This window comes from Rattus norvegicus, chromosome X (assembly GCF_021556685.1).
Source record: "Rattus norvegicus strain SHRSP/BbbUtx chromosome X, alternate assembly SHRSP_T2T, whole genome shotgun sequence".
NCBI lineage: Eukaryota > Metazoa > Chordata > Mammalia > Rodentia > Muridae > Rattus > Rattus norvegicus.
Window position 1 is genome coordinate 32,383,988 of NC_141554.1, and position 21,009 is coordinate 32,404,996.

Genomic DNA, 21,009 nt, shown 5'->3' on the forward strand with positions numbered 1-21,009 from the left:
CCTCCAACACTAAGTAGTAACACTTTTTATTTGACTTTCCGAGGGGTTTTTACTTTTTAATTTTTTGTTTGATAACACAGTAGCATGAACATCCCATTCATCAATTCTGTTTCTTAAAAGTATCATTCTGAAGTTCCAGATTTGAGAGAATTGTGCCATGTGGGTGATTATTGTTGATTTACAACTGCATTATGAATGCTTTGCTTGGGGGTAAGGAATCTACTCCATCTTCTTATTACTGTTATTAATTTGCTTCCTAACTGGGGCCAACACCTGACCTAATTTATATTTTCTACTTCTTTGGGAAATCTAGAATGAGATTCAGTTCAGAGTAAGATACAGCATCATATTTTTTTCCTCTAAAACTGATCTTAAGTACCTCCTTCAACATGTATGTACTGATTTAATTAATTAATGCATACAGAATACTTAGAATAATCTGATATGTGCTATTATTTAGAGAAAGACAAGTTATGAATGTACTCGATGACTCATATGCAAAATAAAAAAATAACATGTCAGTTTATACACATTTTCTTCACCTAACTTTATATTTCTTATTTTTAGATGGCTTCTGAGTATCTGAATGTCTACAAAATCAAGATATCAGAGGGAAACTGTCACACAGGTAGGACTGTTCATTTAGGTAGCTTTCTCCAAGCTATTCAGAAATGTCCATTTCTGAGATTATTCCTTCAATCATAGCAATTTCCTACTGGGGAAAAAATTCTGATGTGCGTCAATCAGTTGTAATATGTTTTGGATTTTGAATTGGATTTTTTTTTCTTCTTTTTTTTTCGGAGCTGGGGAGCAAACCCAGGGCCTTGCGCTTGCTAGGCAAGCGCTCTACCACTGAGCTAAATCCAAAACCCCGTGGATTTAGTTTTTTAATGGTAGGACAAATGACTGCCTTTGGATAGATCGTTTTTTTTCCCCTGACATAACCTTATAATGATTTTCTTCACAGCCAAAGAATAGTTTAGCCAGGACTTAAAGCAGTCACTAAAAAAAAAATGGGTGAACACCGAAAAAGACATTGATTTTATAAAGAATTGTGACTTTGCTGAGTCCTGCCTGCCTCAGGAACTGATGTGATTATCTTTTTCCCCTTTTCCTCAGAAACTAAAATGTCCCCGAATCTCAGGATTAGAGCCATCATGAAATGAGGACAGGCACAATAAGAAATGGGTCACACCCTAAACTCAACCTGAATCACAGAAGCATTCCTTGATTCCCATTTATTCTTCTGTCTGCCTTTTGAAAGCTTCCTTAGAAAATTGAGATGCTAAAGGAATTCTGCATTAAGGATAGAGGAGACATTTGAAATGATATATAAGTGAAGAATGGTTTTGTACATAAATATAGATGGGGTTAATAAAAATTTTCAAGGACAATTTTGAAGAGGGTGCGAAAATGGTCTTTGATAAAAACATAAAACACTAAAGTGACATGCGTCCTCTACCAGTCATTTGAAAAACAAGCAAATAAAATGTTAAGAAATACTCTTTAATGTTGTATTTGTCTTATTTTGTTTTGAGACAGGGTCACATAATATGACAAAAACAACATGCAAAATACTTTACCTTTTGAAGTTACAAAGTTTTTTATTTTTGATATTTGTTTGAGATATTCAAGTCAATATCTATTTGGATTTGAATTTATATCCTATTCTAGATTCATCTGAAAGAAATTCTAAGAGCACTTAGAATAAAGACAGAACCTTGCATATTTGATCAGCCTAAGTCTTACCTTTAGATTCAAACTATATATGAAATATCTGCCCTGCAAACAAAACCTAATGTTTAAATATATTTATTTAAGTCATCCAGGGATTTTTACACATATTGACTTGATTAAGCAATTTCAATATGTCTTTAGTAGTTTTCTACAAAACTCTGTTTCATAATTAGGAAATAAATGACAATGTCCACATTTTCTTTTGTACTTCCACCTTTTCTTCCTTTTCTTTCTTGTGGGATTGAGAATTTAACCTAGGGCACTGTACATTCTAGGCAAATGATATACCGCTGACAAGCATCCCAAACTCTTTCTTAGTTTTCCTTTTTAGACAGAATTTCACAAGGTTTCCCAGGAAAGCCTTGAACTCATTCTGTAACACAGGAAGATCTTGAACTTGAAATTTTCCTGCCCAGCCTCCTATGTATCTGGGACTGAACGTCTATACCAAGAGGCCCAGGAAACGCTTGTTCATTTTGCTTTACAAAATTATAGCAAGCATAGTATCTTGAAAATAAATAATTAAGGAAGTTTTCCGAGGTCCACAGTGTGTGGTAAATCTATAGCAAATAAAGATGTGACAGATATGACGCTTTGATGAGCCAAATATCTAAATTTCAGAAACTATTCATCATATTAAGGTCATCCTGTTAATAGGAGTCAAACTGCAATGGGATGGCTGGAGACATTAAGAGTAGATATTTACAAAGTCAAAACTTAACTTTTGTCCAAGAAATTCTGTAAATAAACTCAATGTATAAGAACATCCACAGGACTTTATGCTTTTTGAAGGGGGTGTAGCCCAACACAAGTGATTCTTTTCCTAAAATGATTGTTCAGAATCCCTTGTAAGGACTCTTAGGATTGGAGAATTTCAAATAGTACCAGACTTCCTCATCTTTTGATCCCAGTAACTTCTTAAAACAACACTTACATCAGTTCACTTTATTCATCAAAGGAAATTTTTGTCTAGCACTTGTTCAAAGCAACACAGAATTGAATATAGGACTGATGCTTGGATCACTGATGGCTGATGACAACTCTACTTACCATGTTTTTCCAGATGCTGACAGCAGCTGTCCACTAGCCTGGGAACCTGCCTGTAAATAGGATTCAGACTCAGCTTCTTATCTCTGGCCTTTTGTTTTTTATTCTGAGCCTCAGCAGGCAAGGAGAGTTGTAAAGCTTCTAGGAGTCGAGACTGGTTGTCATCCAGATCTGTGATGGAATCCACGGACATGGCACCCTGTAAGTGATACACAGACTTGAGGAAGAGGGCAGGCAACAGAACGAAAAGCAGCTGCTTGCAGAAATATCAGATACAAATTCATGGAGGACCATAATTCTCAAAAGAAAATTCTGCTGGATGTAGTTACTTTTTTTTATTGCTGACATACTTGCATATTGCTGACATATTAAGAGGAAAAACTAAATGTACTTTGAATGAGTTAGAAAATCTCCACAAAACAGGGTAAGTATTGTTAGTTACAACTTTAATACACAGACTTCTCCAAGTGGAAGACAAAAGATGGGAAACATATGATTAAAATATTTTGATTCAACCACTTCATTTTTTGAAACATGAAATGCATACTCAACAAATGAGGTAAAGTTATAGAAGTCTTGTGAATAAAAAAATCCTCAGCTATAGCTCTAGGAAGTACATTTTAAACATAAGCAGATTCAAACTGGATGTTGTGGTATATGCCTGAAACCCCAGCAATATATAGGAAATTATAGCCATCCATCCTGGATGAAGTATGTGGTAAGAAGTTACCTGTTAGAGTCCTGGTGGGGTCCGTACAGAAAAAGAGACATTTAGGAAGCCCACTGCCTAGGTCCTAGGTTCTCAAACATCTCTATTTCAGGGATTTTTATGTTACTGTTATTTGAATGTATAAACAATCTAAGACAATTGAAGGCTTAGAAGAACCAATTCATTTGGAAAATTCAAATATTCCATAATTTTCTCAGTTTTTCCTCTTTGAGTCATAGTCAATACCATAAAAATAGTAGTAGAGCCTTAAGTCTTCCTATACTTTGGAATAACTCTTAAATGTTGGTAGCTGATTAATCACTGTGGGTTATAAATGGAGGTTTGCTTTTATATTTAACTAGGGCAGTCTTTAATAACTGGAGGTGACAAATATTTCCAGCTCAAAGCTTAAAGGAAAGGGAAAGGCCTCTCAGGGACAGGGAACATGCAGTAATTATGCTGATCACCACCCATGTGGCTTGGCAAACTCAGCTTTGTAGGTTTGCAATTAACAGGCAAGGAGCCCAGAGCCTAGAACTTAATGGCCATTGCATCACTGGCACCACATTGATTCAGCATGGATTTGAACAAGACTGTATAGACTTATACAGCTCTATTTAAGAGGGGAACAAATTCTATTGATAAGAAAAATCTAAATCATTGATTTTTGAGATGTTGCAGCTAATTCATTGATCCAGGTACATCCTAAGAATAGTACAGAAAAAAAAATTAACAAAAACACTGGACCCTGGCCTCAAGACTCTGAATTTAGCATAGAAGTGGTTCATGTTCAAGAACAAGCCTTGTATGGATGTGGCCCATAGGTGGTAGGGTATATTTGTCTGATTGAGCAGAAAGTCTAGCGAGACAGCAGGAAATAGCAAAAGACCAGCATTAATGGCAGTAATGCTGAATATTTGGGTACAAAGTTAACCAGGAGGGAAATTGAGTGTTAACTGCCACATGGACACTACAGGTTATCCCCTAGTGCAACTGCTATCTCTAATGTGTCCAGTTGATATGATAGCAGAGATTCAAAGGGAAACTTTGCTCATTTTCAGTATTTTCAGAGTCAGAGAAGATCTTGGCCAACTCACCCTTCTCCTGGCCCGGGGAGCTGGTTCTGGAGTGTTTGGGGATGTAGACTCATTTGGTGTTTCTGAGGTTGAGCTGAGAGATGAGTTACTGCTTGAGAGTTCTTTGTTTTGTTTTTTATTCCCAAATGGGAGGAGCGAAGACACAAAATCCGATGCATCCTTCTGCTCCTCCCTCTGCAAATCTTGCTTCAGTTTATATGCCCGGTCATTAGCAATGACTTGGGATAAGGGCATTCCAAATGCCTGTGGGATGAATTCTGCAAGGAAAATATCAAATATTTACATTCAGGGAAGGTCCAGACAGGAGAGTATGTTCAGGTGCAGCTAATCCAGAAAAGCAGATACAGTCAAATTTTTGTCTTCCAAACAATTGATTCACGAATCAGCATACTGGGATGGCTTTGTATTGTTGAGCAAAATGGCTCAAAGTTTCCATTTCAGTAAAAGCAGCTAGTAGGTACAAACTCACACTTTAGAAATGCAGGTCTCTAATATTTCTAATAATTTCTTCAGGTACTCAAATCTGTTTTAAAGGAAATAATTTTACTAAGAAGTTTAACATTTGAACAGAATATAAGCAGTAGTTCATGTTCATGAGCACACATCTCTGTAAACTGTTGCTCTTCTATTAATATGCTTTAGAAGTCTTTGAAGGAGGGTTGGGGATTTAGCTCAGTAGTAGAGCGCTAGCCTAGCAAGCGCAAGGCCCTGGGTTCGCTCCCCAGCTCCGAAAAAAAAAAAAGAAAGAAAAAAAAAAAGAAGTCTTTGAAGGCAGAAGAAAACCACAACAAACATTGATTGACACCTACTATTCACTATGTCAAGTTTCACAATTCTAGGGATGGAGGTGCTATAAAAGATCTCAACTCCTTCACACAAGGGATTCTGAGGTAGGGAGGAGACGTGCAGAATCAGACATGGAAATAATTGTAAGATGTTGAATCTCATGTGAGCAATAGAGAAATGAATGAATCCACAGTTGAAAGTCAGTCAATAAACTTTAAGGCATACTGTAAGGCAGTGTAAGAAATAATGACCTAATGGGCAGAAAAGCAATTTAAGAACACTTTAAGAAATTTGCTTTCAGGGGTTGGGGATTTAGCTCAGTGGTAGAGCGCTTTCCTAGTAAGTGAAAGGCCCTGGGTTCGGTCCCCAGCTCCAAAAAAAAAAAAAAAAAAAGAAAAAAGAAAAAAAAAAGAAATTTGCTTTCCCTCCCATTGTGTTCTGTGTCCCTACCTCCTATTTCCACCCATCCGGGTTACAGCAGTCCCTTTATGATCTATACTTAGGCTTCCTGATGATCACATACAGAAGTGGGCTTGACTATAATACAGATTCTTGGAGACCCAGGATACATTTTATGGAAATTTTACCAGGGATTATTTGGGGAAAAATACAATACAGAATTCTTAAAAAATATATATATATATTGTATTATATATAAATATATATTGTATTATATTATATATATGGACAATACATGTGTACCCATATATATTAAATACTCAGAGATAGACATTTTATTAGTATCATTTTAGATTTACACAGAAAGTATTAATATTCAATTAAGTACATTATTCTTGTTAGACTCAAAATTATATCTTGTAGCAGCCTCAGCAAATTGGAACCGAGGAGAGCTCTATTTTTTTTTATAAGCCCTATGATTGAAATTGTAATGACCAAGGGAAAATAACTCTAAGGTTATTTGTTCTTTTAGCAAAAAGCTAACATTAAACCAGGTGAAAAGAGCCTTTGAAAGGTTTTTCTACTTGATCCTTGGTAACATTTTAAACTAGGCTAATAGCCAAGTCTCCATTAAGAACAGAAATGGTACTTTAAAGGCAAACACCTCTGATCTTATCAAAAGATGCAACTTGTTTTGAAGTAAAATATTCTAACTTCATCTGGGGATTTTTTCAGAGGATCTTGCTCTATCAGTGAACTATAGGGAATATGCCAATCAAATATGTTATGCCTTTCTTTTTTGAGGTAAGTCTATTACTACATTCCTATCACCAGCAAAACTAGAGGCAAAGATCAGTTCCAGTGCACTTGGAGGGTTTCTTATAATAATCAGAAATTCTTCACAAAGTTTGGACAGCCCTAAAATATAGAGGTATGGCTTGAGGATAGAAACAGCAAAGAGGACTTTGAAATAGATCATGTGAAACGGGTCTGCTAAAGTAGGCATATGCATGACAGAGACTTGTTCTACAATGGGTGCTCTTTGGTCCTCCCATAAACATTTTTTCCATATAAGAAAACCCGGGGGTTGGGGATTTAGCTCAGTGGTAGAGCACTTGCCTAGTAAGCGCAAGGCCCTGGGTTCGGTCCCCAGCTCCGAAAAAAAAGAAAAAAAAAGAAAAAAGAAAACCCCATCAGTCTTATTTAGTGATTTCTGGTATCTCTGGGGAATAACGACATTTGACTTTGGAGCTTACAATTTATCTATCTGTAGGTGAGTGTGTGTGCAAGCAAGTGTTCACAGAGGCCAGAAGAGAGCACTGGATCCTCTGGAGCTGGATTTACATGTAACTGTGGGATTGGGAAACTGAGTTTGAGTCTTCTGAAAGAGCAGTTCATGCTCTTAACCACTGAGCTTTCTCTACAGTTCCGCTCAATTAGCATTTTTAGTATCTGAAAGTATATCACTGGGTTTGTAAACTGTAATAATTGAACACAAATTAAAAAAGAAACAGTTGAAGTCATTTTCTCCTGATATTTACTCTTCCTTTGATCTCATTTGAAAGATATAGCCATGAAGCATTGGTTGTTTTGTTGTCATTGTTTCTGGTATGGCAGGCTTCTGTTAGGGCTGAGCTTATTATTTTAATGCTAGAATTTTGATGTGGCCTCTTTAATTTCTTGCTGCTTTCTCCAAGGACTCTCATAAGCTTCACAAAGTAGAACAAGCTCCAAACTATGGGATGTTGTCTTGAGGTCTTTATAACATTGTAGGAAGGAGCCCTGGTTTTTTTCTTAAAAGTACAGCTAGCTATTGGGGGAAATGTTATTTATGAGCCAATAAAGCATTGGGTGCGTAAGCCTATCTGAGTTCAAATCTTTTAGTTTGTTTTTTTGGTGAGGATGTCAGAGAAACCTGAAGATTCTTTGCAAAGACAAGCTAGTAAACTTGATAATAGTTTGGTTTTTTTTTTTTTTTTAATGACAAACTATTACTTAAGATTCACTATGCTGTGGCTAGGGACAACTAGTATTATGTTGTAATCTGAGCCATATGTTCCACCATAGCCGTGCTTGTTTCTTCCTTCTCATGAAACATGGGGTAAAAGGTGATGAATTTTCCCCTTTACTTCCCACTATACCTTTTCTAGCCCCACCCTCCTACCGGTAGCTGAAGCTTAACACCGCAACGTTCTCTTTGTCATTTACTCTTGGTTGTTTTCTACTATTGTTGACTTTGATTCACATTTAAACTCCCAGTCTTCCATAAAACTTAGTGGCTTGCCAGTCCACTTCCATGGCTCACATGACTCTCTGCTCTTGTATACCCTTGTCTTTTTCTCCTCTTCCAACCTTTCCCTGTATACCATGTTTGTCACCCACTCCATTAGTCCCATGCTGGACATTGTTTTCCCCAGAATTTACACTTCATTTCAATCTCTAGCTCTTACTTGTCCTCCACTCATCAATGATCCTTTACACATCAATGTATGTCTCCAAAGCATGTCTACCTCCTACTCTTTGCTTACTAGACTTTGCTTGAATTATTAGGGTTGTCTGCTCTTTGTGGCAAAGAAGACTTCTGAACATCATACATTGACATGTATCTCCTTTTCATATTTCATTTCTATTTCATCGTCTTCCCATACTACCTTCATGTTGTCCTCTTTCTTATCTACGTCTCTCTGCTTCCACCACAATCATCATTCCATGGTACCATTGCTCCTGGATTTCTAAATAGCTTTCAAACTGCCCAGCTTTCTTTCCTTTGGGCTGTTGTTGACTCGACTCCAATTTCAGGTCATACACTGTAGCATGATAGTCTAATTTAAAACACTGTGAAGTTGCTTCTTCTTTAGTATATTTCATGATGTTTTAATACTGTTATCATTTAGATCAAAAGTTGTGCTGTAATTTAGAAAGTTCTCTAGCCTGGACTGCATTCTCATCTCTAGTAATTGTGTCTATGAACATGTGTGTATATGAGCATGTGTGTGTGTGTGTGTGTGTGTGTGTGTGTGTGTGTGTGTGTTTTCACGTGTGCACATGCCCATGCATTGCATGTGTGTCTTTGTCTGTCTGTCTGTATACATTTTTGTGTCCATGTTCTTGGGGGTTTGAATTTGCATATGCACATGAGGAGATCAGAAAAATTCGTGTTCCTTCCTCAGATCAGATCCTTACTACCTTTCATTTGAGACCAGATGCCTGGCTGGCTTGGAAATTTGCTAAGATTTTCAGGCTAGTTGGGTAGTAAGCTTCTAGGGAATCCACTGTCTCCACCTCCCACCTCATCCTTTCTGGGGTTATAGGCATGCACCACCAAATTGGGCTTTTATACCACGGGTCCTGAGATTCTGATTCAGACTCTCACCCTTGTGTGGCAACCACTTTCCTATTTAATGATGTTCATAGCCCATAAGGATGGCTTTTTTTTTAATTAACTTGAGTATTTCTTATTTACATTTCGAGTGTTATTCCCTTTCCCGGTTTCCAGGCCAACATCCCCCTAGCCCCTCCCCCTCCCCTTCTGTATGGGTGTTCCCCTCCCCATCCTCCCCCCCTTGCCGCCCTCCCCCCATAGTCTAGTTCACTGGGGGTTCAGTCTTAGCAGGACCAAGGGCTTCCCCTTACACTGGTGATCTTACTAGAATATTCATTGCTACCTATGGGGTCAGAGTCCAGGGTCAGTCCATGTTTAGTCTTTAGGTAGTGGCTTAGTCCCTGGAAGCTCTGGTTGCTTGGCATTGTTGTTCATAAGGATGGCTTTTAATGGCAGTATTGAATCCATTTCCTTGGAAAATTGTACATGTAATTAATTCTTACTTTTTGTATTAATACTTAATGTGAAGTGAAATAGAAACTGCAGAAAATAGTCTTTTATAAGTTTTACTTCACACTTCATGTATAGTGACTATTCTTTTGTTTGCCCAATAATTAAACTACAAAAGATTAGGGACTTGGAAATCTTGTGCATGAAATTATGATTTGCAAACCAATGTCAGCCTTAAATTAGTTTCCATATAGAAACCAAAAGTTATTTGGACATATTTTAAATTGGAGCGTGAATAAAGAGATGTCATATGATCTGTCTTACATTTTTATACCAAGCAATTAAATATGCAGGACATGATTCATGCTGATGGAATTGATTAATATAGCATATCAAATATTTGTGAATCACTTCTTTTTTTATTAGACGAGCAGGTCATCTATGAAGAGCTGTTCTTCTATTTTTAGATGGCTTAACTCAAGAGGTCATTCACAGCTTCCTGTTTTCCTTCTTTCCCTCTTGAGTCTCAGTGATGATCATTTTTCACATGTGCATCTGTTACTAACGCAAACACTAATATTCAAAGGGAAGGAAATAATGTGAACTGCGTACAAATATGCCACATCAGCACACAGTCATCCCAAGGTTGTGTTTCCCAAGATAGCCAGGCAATGGCTTCCAGTGTTGACGTGGACAAGGCATTATGTTTTGAAGAGCTGTCATAGAGTAACTCTTCAGTTAATTCTAGAATACCTTGTTTTTAAACACCAAAGCTGACTCATAGAGCAAACCACACAGTTAAACTTACTATTCTTCTCTTTAGAAGGAAGGATGATGAGCCCTTTCTTTTGAACCACCAAGAGACTCTTGTATGTCAATACAGAATACCACCAAGCTTTTACTGAATCTACACACACACACACACACACACACACACACACACACACACACACACTTAGAGAATGCAAACAACAATCTCTCCCTGCCAAAAAAAAAAAAAAACCAAAATAACAAAAAAAAACCCCAAAAAACACAAAAATACATGCTTCATATCATAGTTTGAAAGGGTACTTTCTAAAGAGCCACCTAACATATTCATTGTATGTCAATCCCAACATCAAAATCATTATCCTACAGTAAAGCAAAGTGAAACAATAATCAATTCTTCATATAATTTTCTTCAATTTTCAATGTTTGATTTATCTACTGCAAACTACAGTAAAATTAAATGGAAAATCACCAAGTAAGAGAGTCATGTGTTTTAAATGGTTTCTATCATAGTACATTTTAGTAATTGGAGTTTATTAATGGTTATTCTTGTTAATCTTTTACTCTGCCTAATTAAAAAATATACTTTACCATAGATATGCATGCATACACAGGAAAGTATGCTGCACATAGCTTTGCTATTAGCCACAACTCGTGTCATTGATGGAATGTCTTTGGAATATCTCCCCCCATGAATGGGGATGGCTCTATTGTAGCTAATTGCTAGTGCCAGTTAAAAGAAACCTTTTATTTAGTTTTACCACAACAGTGGTGAACCAACGTGTTGGGCAAGAATCTACTCCTAAGCCTAAGAGTTGAGAGAAAGTTTGATTTTTCTAAGTAAGAGGGGGCCAGCACCATGTTGAGCCACATGATGGTCCAAGCAAGGGATCTTTAAACAAAGGAACAGAATGGGGGTGGTCTGCTCACAGACTCTAGGTCCCCTGCTGTGATAAGACTGACAGCTTAGAGAGTTAGAGGTTAAAATCTGCTTTTAAAACAAATGTTGTTTAGAAAATCTTACAGGAGATTCATATTCTTTCTAACTTGGGCTCCACGGGAATTTTGGGTTAAAATCCTAGTTAGACAAGCTGCCTGCTTCTTAATGACAGGTATTTCGGAAGGTGATTAAGTTTGGTTTTAGAAGAGAGTACAAAGTTTACCTGAATCATGTGGGGATTTTCACCCATAGTTTGGAACTTAGGGAAAATTAGTCACTGACTCCAAGTAGAGAGTTGTGATATTTAAAAGTTAATAAGGTTATTAAAAATAGAAGTCTATACACCAGGCAGAGTGACTATAGGCATATATTATCGAAGTTATTAATAAAAAATCTGAGGCTCTGGGTAAAGAGCTTGAGATATATATATATATATACATATATACAAATATGTATATGTATACATATATACAAATATATATATATTTGGGCTAAAGTTCTGGTTTGATAAGTTGTTTATTTATTGGTATTAGAATGGATAGAAGGGGTTTAATTTGTTTTATGAATTACCCTGCTAAAGGCCATATGGCTCGATGATGCTGGCTAGTGAGGGTTTGTGGTTATTTTTGATATTTACCACCACAGGAAGCTCAGGTTCTCTTAACATGGGCTCCACAGGAATTTCGGTTTAATTTCCTGACATGACAGATTAGAAAAGCCTAAACAGGTTCATACACTATTGTTTAGCTTACTTCCTTCTTCTTCTTTTTTTTTTTTTCCGGAGCTGGGGACCGAACCCAGGGCCTTGCGCTCGCTAGGCAAGCGCTCTACCACTGAGCTAAATCCCCAACCCCCACTTACTTCCTTCTTAAAAAATATTTAATCTTCATAATGGATGTGACTTTGAGTTTTATGGTTACATTATTCCTCTGGGAGAGAGTGCAAGATACAAGCTTTTCTGGTTACAGACTAAAGAACATGGTATTTTGGGAAAAAGGAGTTTGACTTTGTGTATTTCAAAAGGGTGATTAGGCTCTGGATACCTTCCATAGTCATATGGATCAGATTTGATAAGGGAGACCACCTGAAAAACCAAATTCAAGAGAATCAAACAAAAAGATATCTGTACCTCTAGGTGAGGTAAAACTTTGTGGCTAGGCAGCCACTGGGCAGAAACTGCCTATGTCATCTGTAGACTAATACTGTCCAAAAGGGACACATTTTGCAGACCAGTTGACTGATAATCTTTGCCAAACCAGAATTATCAGCCCGTCAAGATTTCTGCATTTCAAGAGTCTGTCAGTTCATTTTGGGCCAGAAGGCTAAAGACTTGTGCTCACACGTTCCTAAAAGAGGACTGTGCTAGTGGATATTTATCTCTACAACCTCTCAGTTCTGGAAGCCATATTAAACTTCCTATATTTATAAATATTTGGTTATTCTCAGATTTCTGACAGGGTTGAAGACTGATTATAGTCTCATAGCCTACTTAGGTTGTTTAACTTTGATAATACATATTTAATTATATAGTTATCAGATAGTATACAAACTAGCCAGGCTAACGTATAGATTTTAAACCTTTCTTAAGCTGGAATGGAAAGCTAAATATTCTGTTTAACTGATAAAATGTTGGACTGGGTGTTAGATATATTTTATGCCTCTAATTTACAAAATGATAGTAGTTATGCTTAGCTTATATTTAAGAGAAAAGTTTTTTTATTAGACAAAAGGGTGAAATGTAGGCTGATGTCATTATGCGGGTGAAGACAGGTACATGACAGAACGAGGTCTGTCACTGGACAAGAAGGAAGGATGGTCAGGAGAAAAATTTTAGAGGAGAAGGAGACTGGAGCAAGGAGAGGAAGAGCAGCCAAGAGAGAACATGGCAGTGGATGTTAAGATTTCTCTCTGCACATCTACAGATTGCTATGATTACTCTTAAGGAATGGATGTGTACAGGGCTTTGTATGTTGTTTGGAGCAAATTATATCTTATCAATTATAATGATCAGAGGTTATTGTGTTGTGCATTCTTTCATGTGGTGATTTAATTGAGTTTGAGAGAGTGTGTGGTGGGTGGACACACTGGGCCAGCACGGAATTGGGATGTGTATGTCTAGCATGGTGGCAACCTGCATTGGGAACTAGATAAGTAGAGTAATTGGGAACTAGATGGGTAGAGAGATTGTTGCTGGGCTCAGAGAGTAGCCATCGGCAGTGTGATATGGGATGAAGCTTAGCAGGTGAAATACTTTGTTGACTGAGATGAAAATATCCCACAGATGCCATGTGGCACTATGGTGCCTGATCTTGTGCAGGATAAAAGAAACCTCTTTTTAAATTTTACCACCACACTAAAGCCATTATAAGTCATTTATATTGTTCCTCTAAAACCTAGGGGACATTGAGGAAGATGGAGTGGATAGAGTATAAGATCTTTGAAGCTGGGAAATAATTTTGTGAGATGCTGTCTTCTGCATATGGTATGTCCATTTCACACAAGAACACATAGCATCTGTGCATACCTGCATAAGAATTGCACAAATAAAAGACATGGACATAGGAAGAAGACTAGTTAGGAAGGAGGAGGGATCAATTGGATAGGGTGAGAAAATATCAGGGCGATGAATATGATCATAATGTAATATAATATATACCTGTGAAATTATAAAAGATAAAATACGAAAATAAGGGCAATAAATCATCAAATATATAATAAATACAATTAAAAGTTAGCAATCACTATGCAGCTAGCCCATTCTTTGCTTTCATTATTGTAGAAGCAAATTCTGCTGAAGTAGTTCACATCCCACTGAGTATTCTGGGAATATGATCACAGTTCTCATGTTAGAATTTATATATTGGAAATTTTAAAAAGAAAAAATAAGCTCATGTCTGAGACAACCTTACATCTCAATATATTCAGATTCACGGCTGCAGCAAAATGGCCATTAAGTGTTCTTTTGTCTGTATATTGGTGAATTGTGGGCACAGAGTGATTGGTCTTGTGCATGCCAGATAAGTATTCTACCACTGAGTTTCATCTACTACTGAGCTCCATCTACCACTGAGCTTCGTCCCTACCCCTTGGCCCATAGAATACTTAGTCGTTACAGACATGATTTTATCTTGCAGCTACAGTGTAGATCACTAACACTTTTATCTCATTTTGTCCAGCTTGAGGTTCAGACTGTAGCATGCTGTCTACGGCTATTCAACTCAGGTTCTCTCTTTAGGCATAGCTGATTGGACAGATTAACTGGAACCACAACCTTGGCTGTAGTCACCAACTGTCTGGCTACAGGAAGTGTTACTGGCACTTAGCAGAGACCAAGGATGCTGCTAAACAGCTTACACTACATAATACAACATATGCCACAATGTTTTTCCAGTCTGCATTGTCCCTAGCACTAAGGAAGAGAGACCACACTCTAAGGGAAGCAAAGCAGTGATTTCCATTCCTTATCATACTTTGTATCCAAATATCAAGAACTAAATATCATAACTTTTAAAGCACCGTTTAAGCTATGTGTGCATAGATTGGTATCCATTTTAGAAGTAAGGCTCATCAAATGCAATTTGTAATGCATTTATTTTAAAAACCATTGCTTTCCACTATGAGCACAAATGCAATCACTATAGATGAGAACTTCAAAGTGAGACACAACATTTCTTCATTCAACATTCATTCATTGAGGAACATAAAATGAACATATGTTTACACAATTATACCATTTAACAATCAGTTCATATAAGACTATAAGAACAAGTCATAAAATAATAGACTGTAGTAATGGGGTCCAGGTGACCTTTATAACTAAAGAGTGCAAACTCAAATTGACCACAAATGTGTCTGAAAGAATGGTTCAAGTGTCCTTTCCCTAAATAGCTATGGAAATGGACACAAATCAGTATAATGAAAGTTAGTAATTGCCGAAAACATATGGGACCCAAACCAAGCATTCTGTGATCTAACAAAAGTGCTGAGAATGGCCTAGCTTCAGTGAAGCCATGAGATGGAGATTGTTTCTCTTCTGTAGTCATAGTACGTGAATCCAAACTCTTTCTCATTTAATTAGTCCTGCTTAATTGTCTACATTTACCAAACAGCTGGTTAGTATTAGGCATGCTGTCCATGGCTACTCAACCCAGGTCCTCTTCAGGCATAGCTGATTGGACAGATTAATTGGAACCACAACCTTGGCTGTAGTTACCAACTACTCAAACCAGCTGAACTCATCAGTTCAGCACAGAAATACTCAAACACAGAAAAGTAGACTTGAACAGGTCTCAATGACATTCCATTATGGAAATGGGGTTGACATAATGGAGCCCAACCATATAAATCTATGCAATTCAAAATCTCAGACCAATCCAATCAGCATGCTCCCTGCAAAATGCATTGGCCTTACCTTTGTCTTTGTTCTTTTCCTTCCCTAGCGAATCCAGTTTCTTTCTCAAAGATTTCTTTCTCTTTTGTCCATCTGTGAATAGTGAAAGAACAAGAAGTTGTAAAAAAGTAAGTAGTCAAGTGATTTTCATGTTACAATTATAGTTGACATCTTACTTCACTCATAGAATTCAACACTGTAAACAGAGGAAAAAACTGAGAATATCTGAAAAATCCCCAATTTGTAGCTCATGTAACCAGCCTTGAAATTCCTTTTAAATGTTCTTTCAATCATGGGATGAGTTATAAACAGTTCTCTTTCATATGTAATTCAGCTTTGACTTCCAGATGTGTTTGTTTTTACTATTACATAAGGCTTTTCCTGTTCTCCAGGTTTATGCAAGTCACTGTTCATCTTGAACAAAATCTCCATGACAGAATCAACTATATACACATACAGCATTGACATTTATAAGCTATTATAGTGTAATTGGAAAAGGAAATAGATTTGGTGGCTGACAGAATTCAGGCCTAACTACTGTCATCACATTTACAACCTGCAGAATTTTGCATAAGTCTCGATGCTCATACGTAAATAGTAAGAATGGCATGGTTGTGTTGTGAGAATTTCATGAAACAATGTGTATAAAATGCTTAATGTAGAACCTGATCCATGTCCATAAATTCAGTTCTACTTTCTGCCTGGGGCTTTCATATTATTCTACAGTATGCCTATCCCATAATTTAATTATTCATTCATTGATGAATGTTGCTGTTGTTTCAAAGGTGTTACTGTAAGTAGGGGGATAGTCTCACTTAGCATATATATATATACATATATATGTATATATATATATATATATCTTTAACAAATGTACTTAATATTCTCCTTAACTCACCAAATAGTAAAGATACCACTTACATTGCTTGGCAGCTGCAATCAAATTCCTGAGATGTCATCATCAAATACTGGCATTTATCATTGCCAGAACATGTTTTGTGATTATTCAGCTTACCACAGAGGGGGTATGAATCAGGAATCCACACTGGGCTCAAATAGCAAAGATGGAGTTCATATCCATGGGTACAGTTCAAAGTGGATTAAGAATTTTGTCTTGCAGAACATATTCAAACATGTAGTAAAAAGTGCTACCACCCAATAAAATTTACAAAACAATACTCCGACAGCAGGAAATAACAGAATAAACACTCTGAATGCGATGAGCATTCCTGAGATCCTGTTGGGGTTGCAGTTGTTCCCAATTCCTCCTCTACCTTGCAGAGCTTTTAAAGAAATGAAGGAACACGACAATATTGTGAGTAGACACATTTAATACCTTTTCCCTTCCAAAATTATCCCCCAAACATTTTCTTCTCACAAAAAGAAAATAGTAGGATTTTTAACCTCTGGAGTCATGAGATTTCTATGAGGGGGAAATCATGTAAACCAGTTGTGATGTAGCCAAGAGCCATTGATCGCTTCCTCCCTGATGTGTTCATATCGTAAATGTCTAAAAGTTGATCTAGCTACTAGAGAATATCGGGACTTATTATATATACACAGATGATAAAATGCACTAGCTACACAAGATTCTAATCTGTTCTCCAAATAGGATTGCTAGTGGCTTTACTTTGTAATGCTTTCTTTAGTGCTGGTTCATATTACCAAATATGTTTGGTCCATTAATAAAATTTCCTTCTAAAAATCCTTTAATTCTTCAATTTAAACAATTGACTGAAAAGAGTAACTAAAGTATACATCTATTAAAGCCTAAGAGATTTTTCTGTGGTGCTAGGGATGGAACCCAGGACCTTTCATATGCCAATTTAGTATTCTATCACAGAGCCCAAGACGAGAAGCCACAGGCTTTTCTCATTTTTTACTTGAATTTTATAAGTTTTTAGGTTAGCACATAGACTAATGGATTTCACTATGAAGTCCATATACATATGTTTCATTAGAGTTTGTTTTCAACCATTCTCCTCTCCCACTTCTTTATCCCATGCACACAACCCTTCTGGCTGGTTGTCTTCTTTGCTCATTATGGGCATCCATAGGACAATATGTCCTTAAACATATTCCTCAACATAAGCCTTCTTTGGGAAGTGCAGAAATCTGACTTTGAATCTAAGTCTAATTGCCTTTCCATTCTCTGACTTGGGGAGCTTTGTGCTTTAACTTGGATTTTCAGTTCTGGAAACTATAAGATGAATAGATTTTCTGTGGGTTGAATGTAAATGCATATTAGGTTATATTATAAAATACACATTTTAGTGTCACATCAGCAATTCCTTATGTCAGTCTTCATGAACATTTAGAGGGTAAGATTGTTGTATACACCCCTCTCCATCCCACACACTTCTTTCCCTAATGTTTTATTACCTTGGGTATACATGTCTAGTCTCACAGGCTCACCTGTCAGCTGGGCACTATGTTTTCTTCCCCGACCACCTAGGCAAAGGTAGAGAGAGAGTACTAGCTTTGACACTAGAGAGTTCTGTATAGAGATTCTGAATTTTCCACTTCCTACTGACAAATTACTTAATCGCTCCAAACCTCAGATTCCTTATTTATAAAATGGGAGAGATAATCGGTTTCATTAAGAAATGCTGTGTGGGGGTTGGGGATTTAGCTCAGTGGTAGAGCACTTGCCTAGCAAGTGCAAGGCCCTGGGTTCGGTCCCCAACCCCGAAAAAAAAGAAAAAAAAAAAAGAAATGCTGTGTGGGTAGAATAAAGTTGTAGATACCACGTGCTTAGATTATAAAAAAATATTCAGTAAGTACTGACTATTCATTGATCTGTGTACATCATTGATCAAATCATGTATATCAGAGAGGAAATGCATGTATGTATATTGTGTACATTCCAGATGTCCACCCACAGAAGAGGGCTATGATCCTTTGGGATTATATGTAGTTTTGAGCCAACAGGCAAGTGTGTGAACTAAATCTGGGTCCTCTGCATGAGTAACAGATTCTCTGAACTGCTGAGCCATCTCCCAGCCCCCTTTGCATATTTAGTAACAGTGATGAAAACCAACTAGCACAAGAGAAGAGGTTCCATACACTTAATGCTGTAATGAATGCAAAGAATGAGTAGGTTCTGTTTGCTGGGCCAAAGGTCTCCTTTGTTTCTACCAGAGACATAGACAAGAATATAGCCCAAGTAGGAACAAAACAGCCATATCCAGTCCACTACTGCTCAGGTGAAAATCAATGAACAATGATTTATAATAGCTGAGAACTGATGTAAAGTCTTGCCTATTTCCCACACAGATCTGGAGTTTCAGCTTCTCAAGAAAGGCAGAAGAATTCGATGTGTGAAGTCTCAGCTTTCTCACTCACCTTAAGTCAGAAAAGGCACTGGATCCTGCATTACTACACCCATTGATAATATCTCACAGGCATTGGAATTTGTAAACCCATTTGAGCCTGAAAGGGAGGTTCTAGCTTGGTCAATTCTTAAAATCATAACCTGCTGAGAAAAAATTGGCAGGATGATTTTGGCCCCACCTCCTCTTTTGCCCAGCCACAGCTGCTCCACTATTCAGTAGAATCAGAAAAGTAGACTCTTAGAGAAAGAAAACCAAAGGAAATCATAGGCAATGTGGAGAACTTAGTGGAAAAAAAGTGAGGGAAAATTTATAAAGAGACTTGTGGATGGTAGGATAATTAGCCCTTTACAAACAACACCTAATCTAGACCACGAGTTCTCAATCTGGGTACTAGAGATACATGAAGCTACATAATTATTTATTATGTCAATTACTCTGTACATTTTAGGCTACATAGCCATATACCTTGCCTTAATTTCCTAGGTGTCAGAGCATCCACTTATATTCTGTTGCCACTACCAATGATATTTCTGGGCATTACCAAATATCCACAGGAAACAAAATCTCTGTTTGAGAACCAGTGCTTTCTGTGTAACTCTATGTAAAGCATGCAGCAATGGGCACAAGCCATGTGAGTAAAGCCTTTGCATCTTTCTTCCCAATTTATAACCAGACTCTACACTTGTGTTTTAGACAGAACAGTATCAAAATGTTTACAAGTTAATAAGATTTTTTTTATTAACTTGAGTATTTCTTATATACATTTCAAGTGTTATTCCCTTTCCTGGTATCTGGGCAAACATCCCCCCCTCCCCTACCTTATGGGTGTTCCCCTCCCAACCCTCCCCCCATTGCCGCCCTCCCCCCACCAGTCTAGTTCACTGGGGGTTCAGTCTTAGCAGGACCCAGGGCTTCCCCTTTCACTGGTGCTCTTACTAGGATATGCATTGCTACCTATGAGGTCAGAGTCCAGGGTCAGTCCATGTATAGTCTTTGGGTAGGGGCTTAGTCCCTGGAAGCTCTGGTTGCTTGGCATTGTTGTACCTTTGGGGTCTCGAGCCCCTTCAAGCTCTTCCAGTTCTTTCTCTGATTCCTTCAACGGCGGTCCTATTCTCTGTTCAGTGGTTTGCTGCTGGCATTGGCCTCTGTATTTGCTGTATTCTGGCTGTGTCTCTCAGGAGCGATCTACATCCGGCTCCTGTCGGTCTGCACTTCTTTGCTTCATCCATCTTGTCTAATTGGGTGGCTATATATGTATGGGCCACATGTGGGGCAGACTCTGAATGGGTGTTCCTTCAGTCTCTGTTTTAATCTTTGCCTCTCTCTTCCCTGCCAAGGGTATTCTTGTTCCCATTTTAAAGAAGGAGTGAAGCATTCACATTTTGATCATCCGTCTTGAGTTTCATTTGTTCTAGGCATCTAGGGTAATTCAAGCATTTGGGCTAATAGCCACTTATCAATGAGTGCATACCATGTATGTCTTTCTGTGATTGGGTTAGCTCACTCAGGATGATGTTTTCCAGTTCCAACCATTTGCCTACGAATTTCATAAACTCGTTGTTTTTGATAGCTGAGTAATATTCCATTGTGTAGATGTACCACATTTTCTGTATCCATTCCTCTGTTGAAGGGCATCTGGGTTCTTTCCAGCTTCTGGCTATTATAAATAAGGCTGCAATGAACATAGTGGAGCACGTGTCTTTTTTATATGTTGAGGCATCTTTTGGGTATATGCCCAAGAGAGGTATAGCTGGATCCTCAGGCAGTTCAATGTCCAATTTTCTGAGGAACCTCCAGACTGATTTCCAGAATGGTTTTACCAGTCTGCAATCCCACCAACAATGGAGGAGTGTTCCTCTTTCTCCACATCCTCGCCAGCATCTGCTGTCACCTGAGTTTTTGATCTTAGCCATTCTCACTGCTGTGAGGTGAAATCTCAGGGTTGTTTTGATTTGCATTTCCCTTATGACTAAAGATGTTGAACATTTCTTTAGGTGTTTCTCAGCCATTCGGCATTCCTCAGCTGTGA

General features: G+C 37.6%; 1 protein-coding gene across 10 annotated transcripts in view; it reads right to left on the bottom strand.

Annotated features, from left to right (window-relative positions):
- The window catches only part of Arhgap6 (Rho GTPase activating protein 6), a 533,690-nt gene that overhangs the window by 45,575 nt on the left and 467,106 nt on the right, over positions 1–21,009 (bottom strand). For all 10 annotated transcript variants that reach the window (XR_015646115.1, XM_087598826.1, XM_087598825.1 and 7 more), the window contains 3 exon segments: positions 15,667–15,738; positions 4,591–4,847; positions 2,788–2,983 (listed from right to left, as the gene is read on the bottom strand). Coding sequence is in view for 9 of the 10 variants with exons in the window: in XM_087598826.1 (XP_087454952.1) it covers positions 2,788–2,983; positions 4,591–4,847; positions 15,667–15,738 (525 nt within the window). In the remaining variant the exon portion in view is untranslated.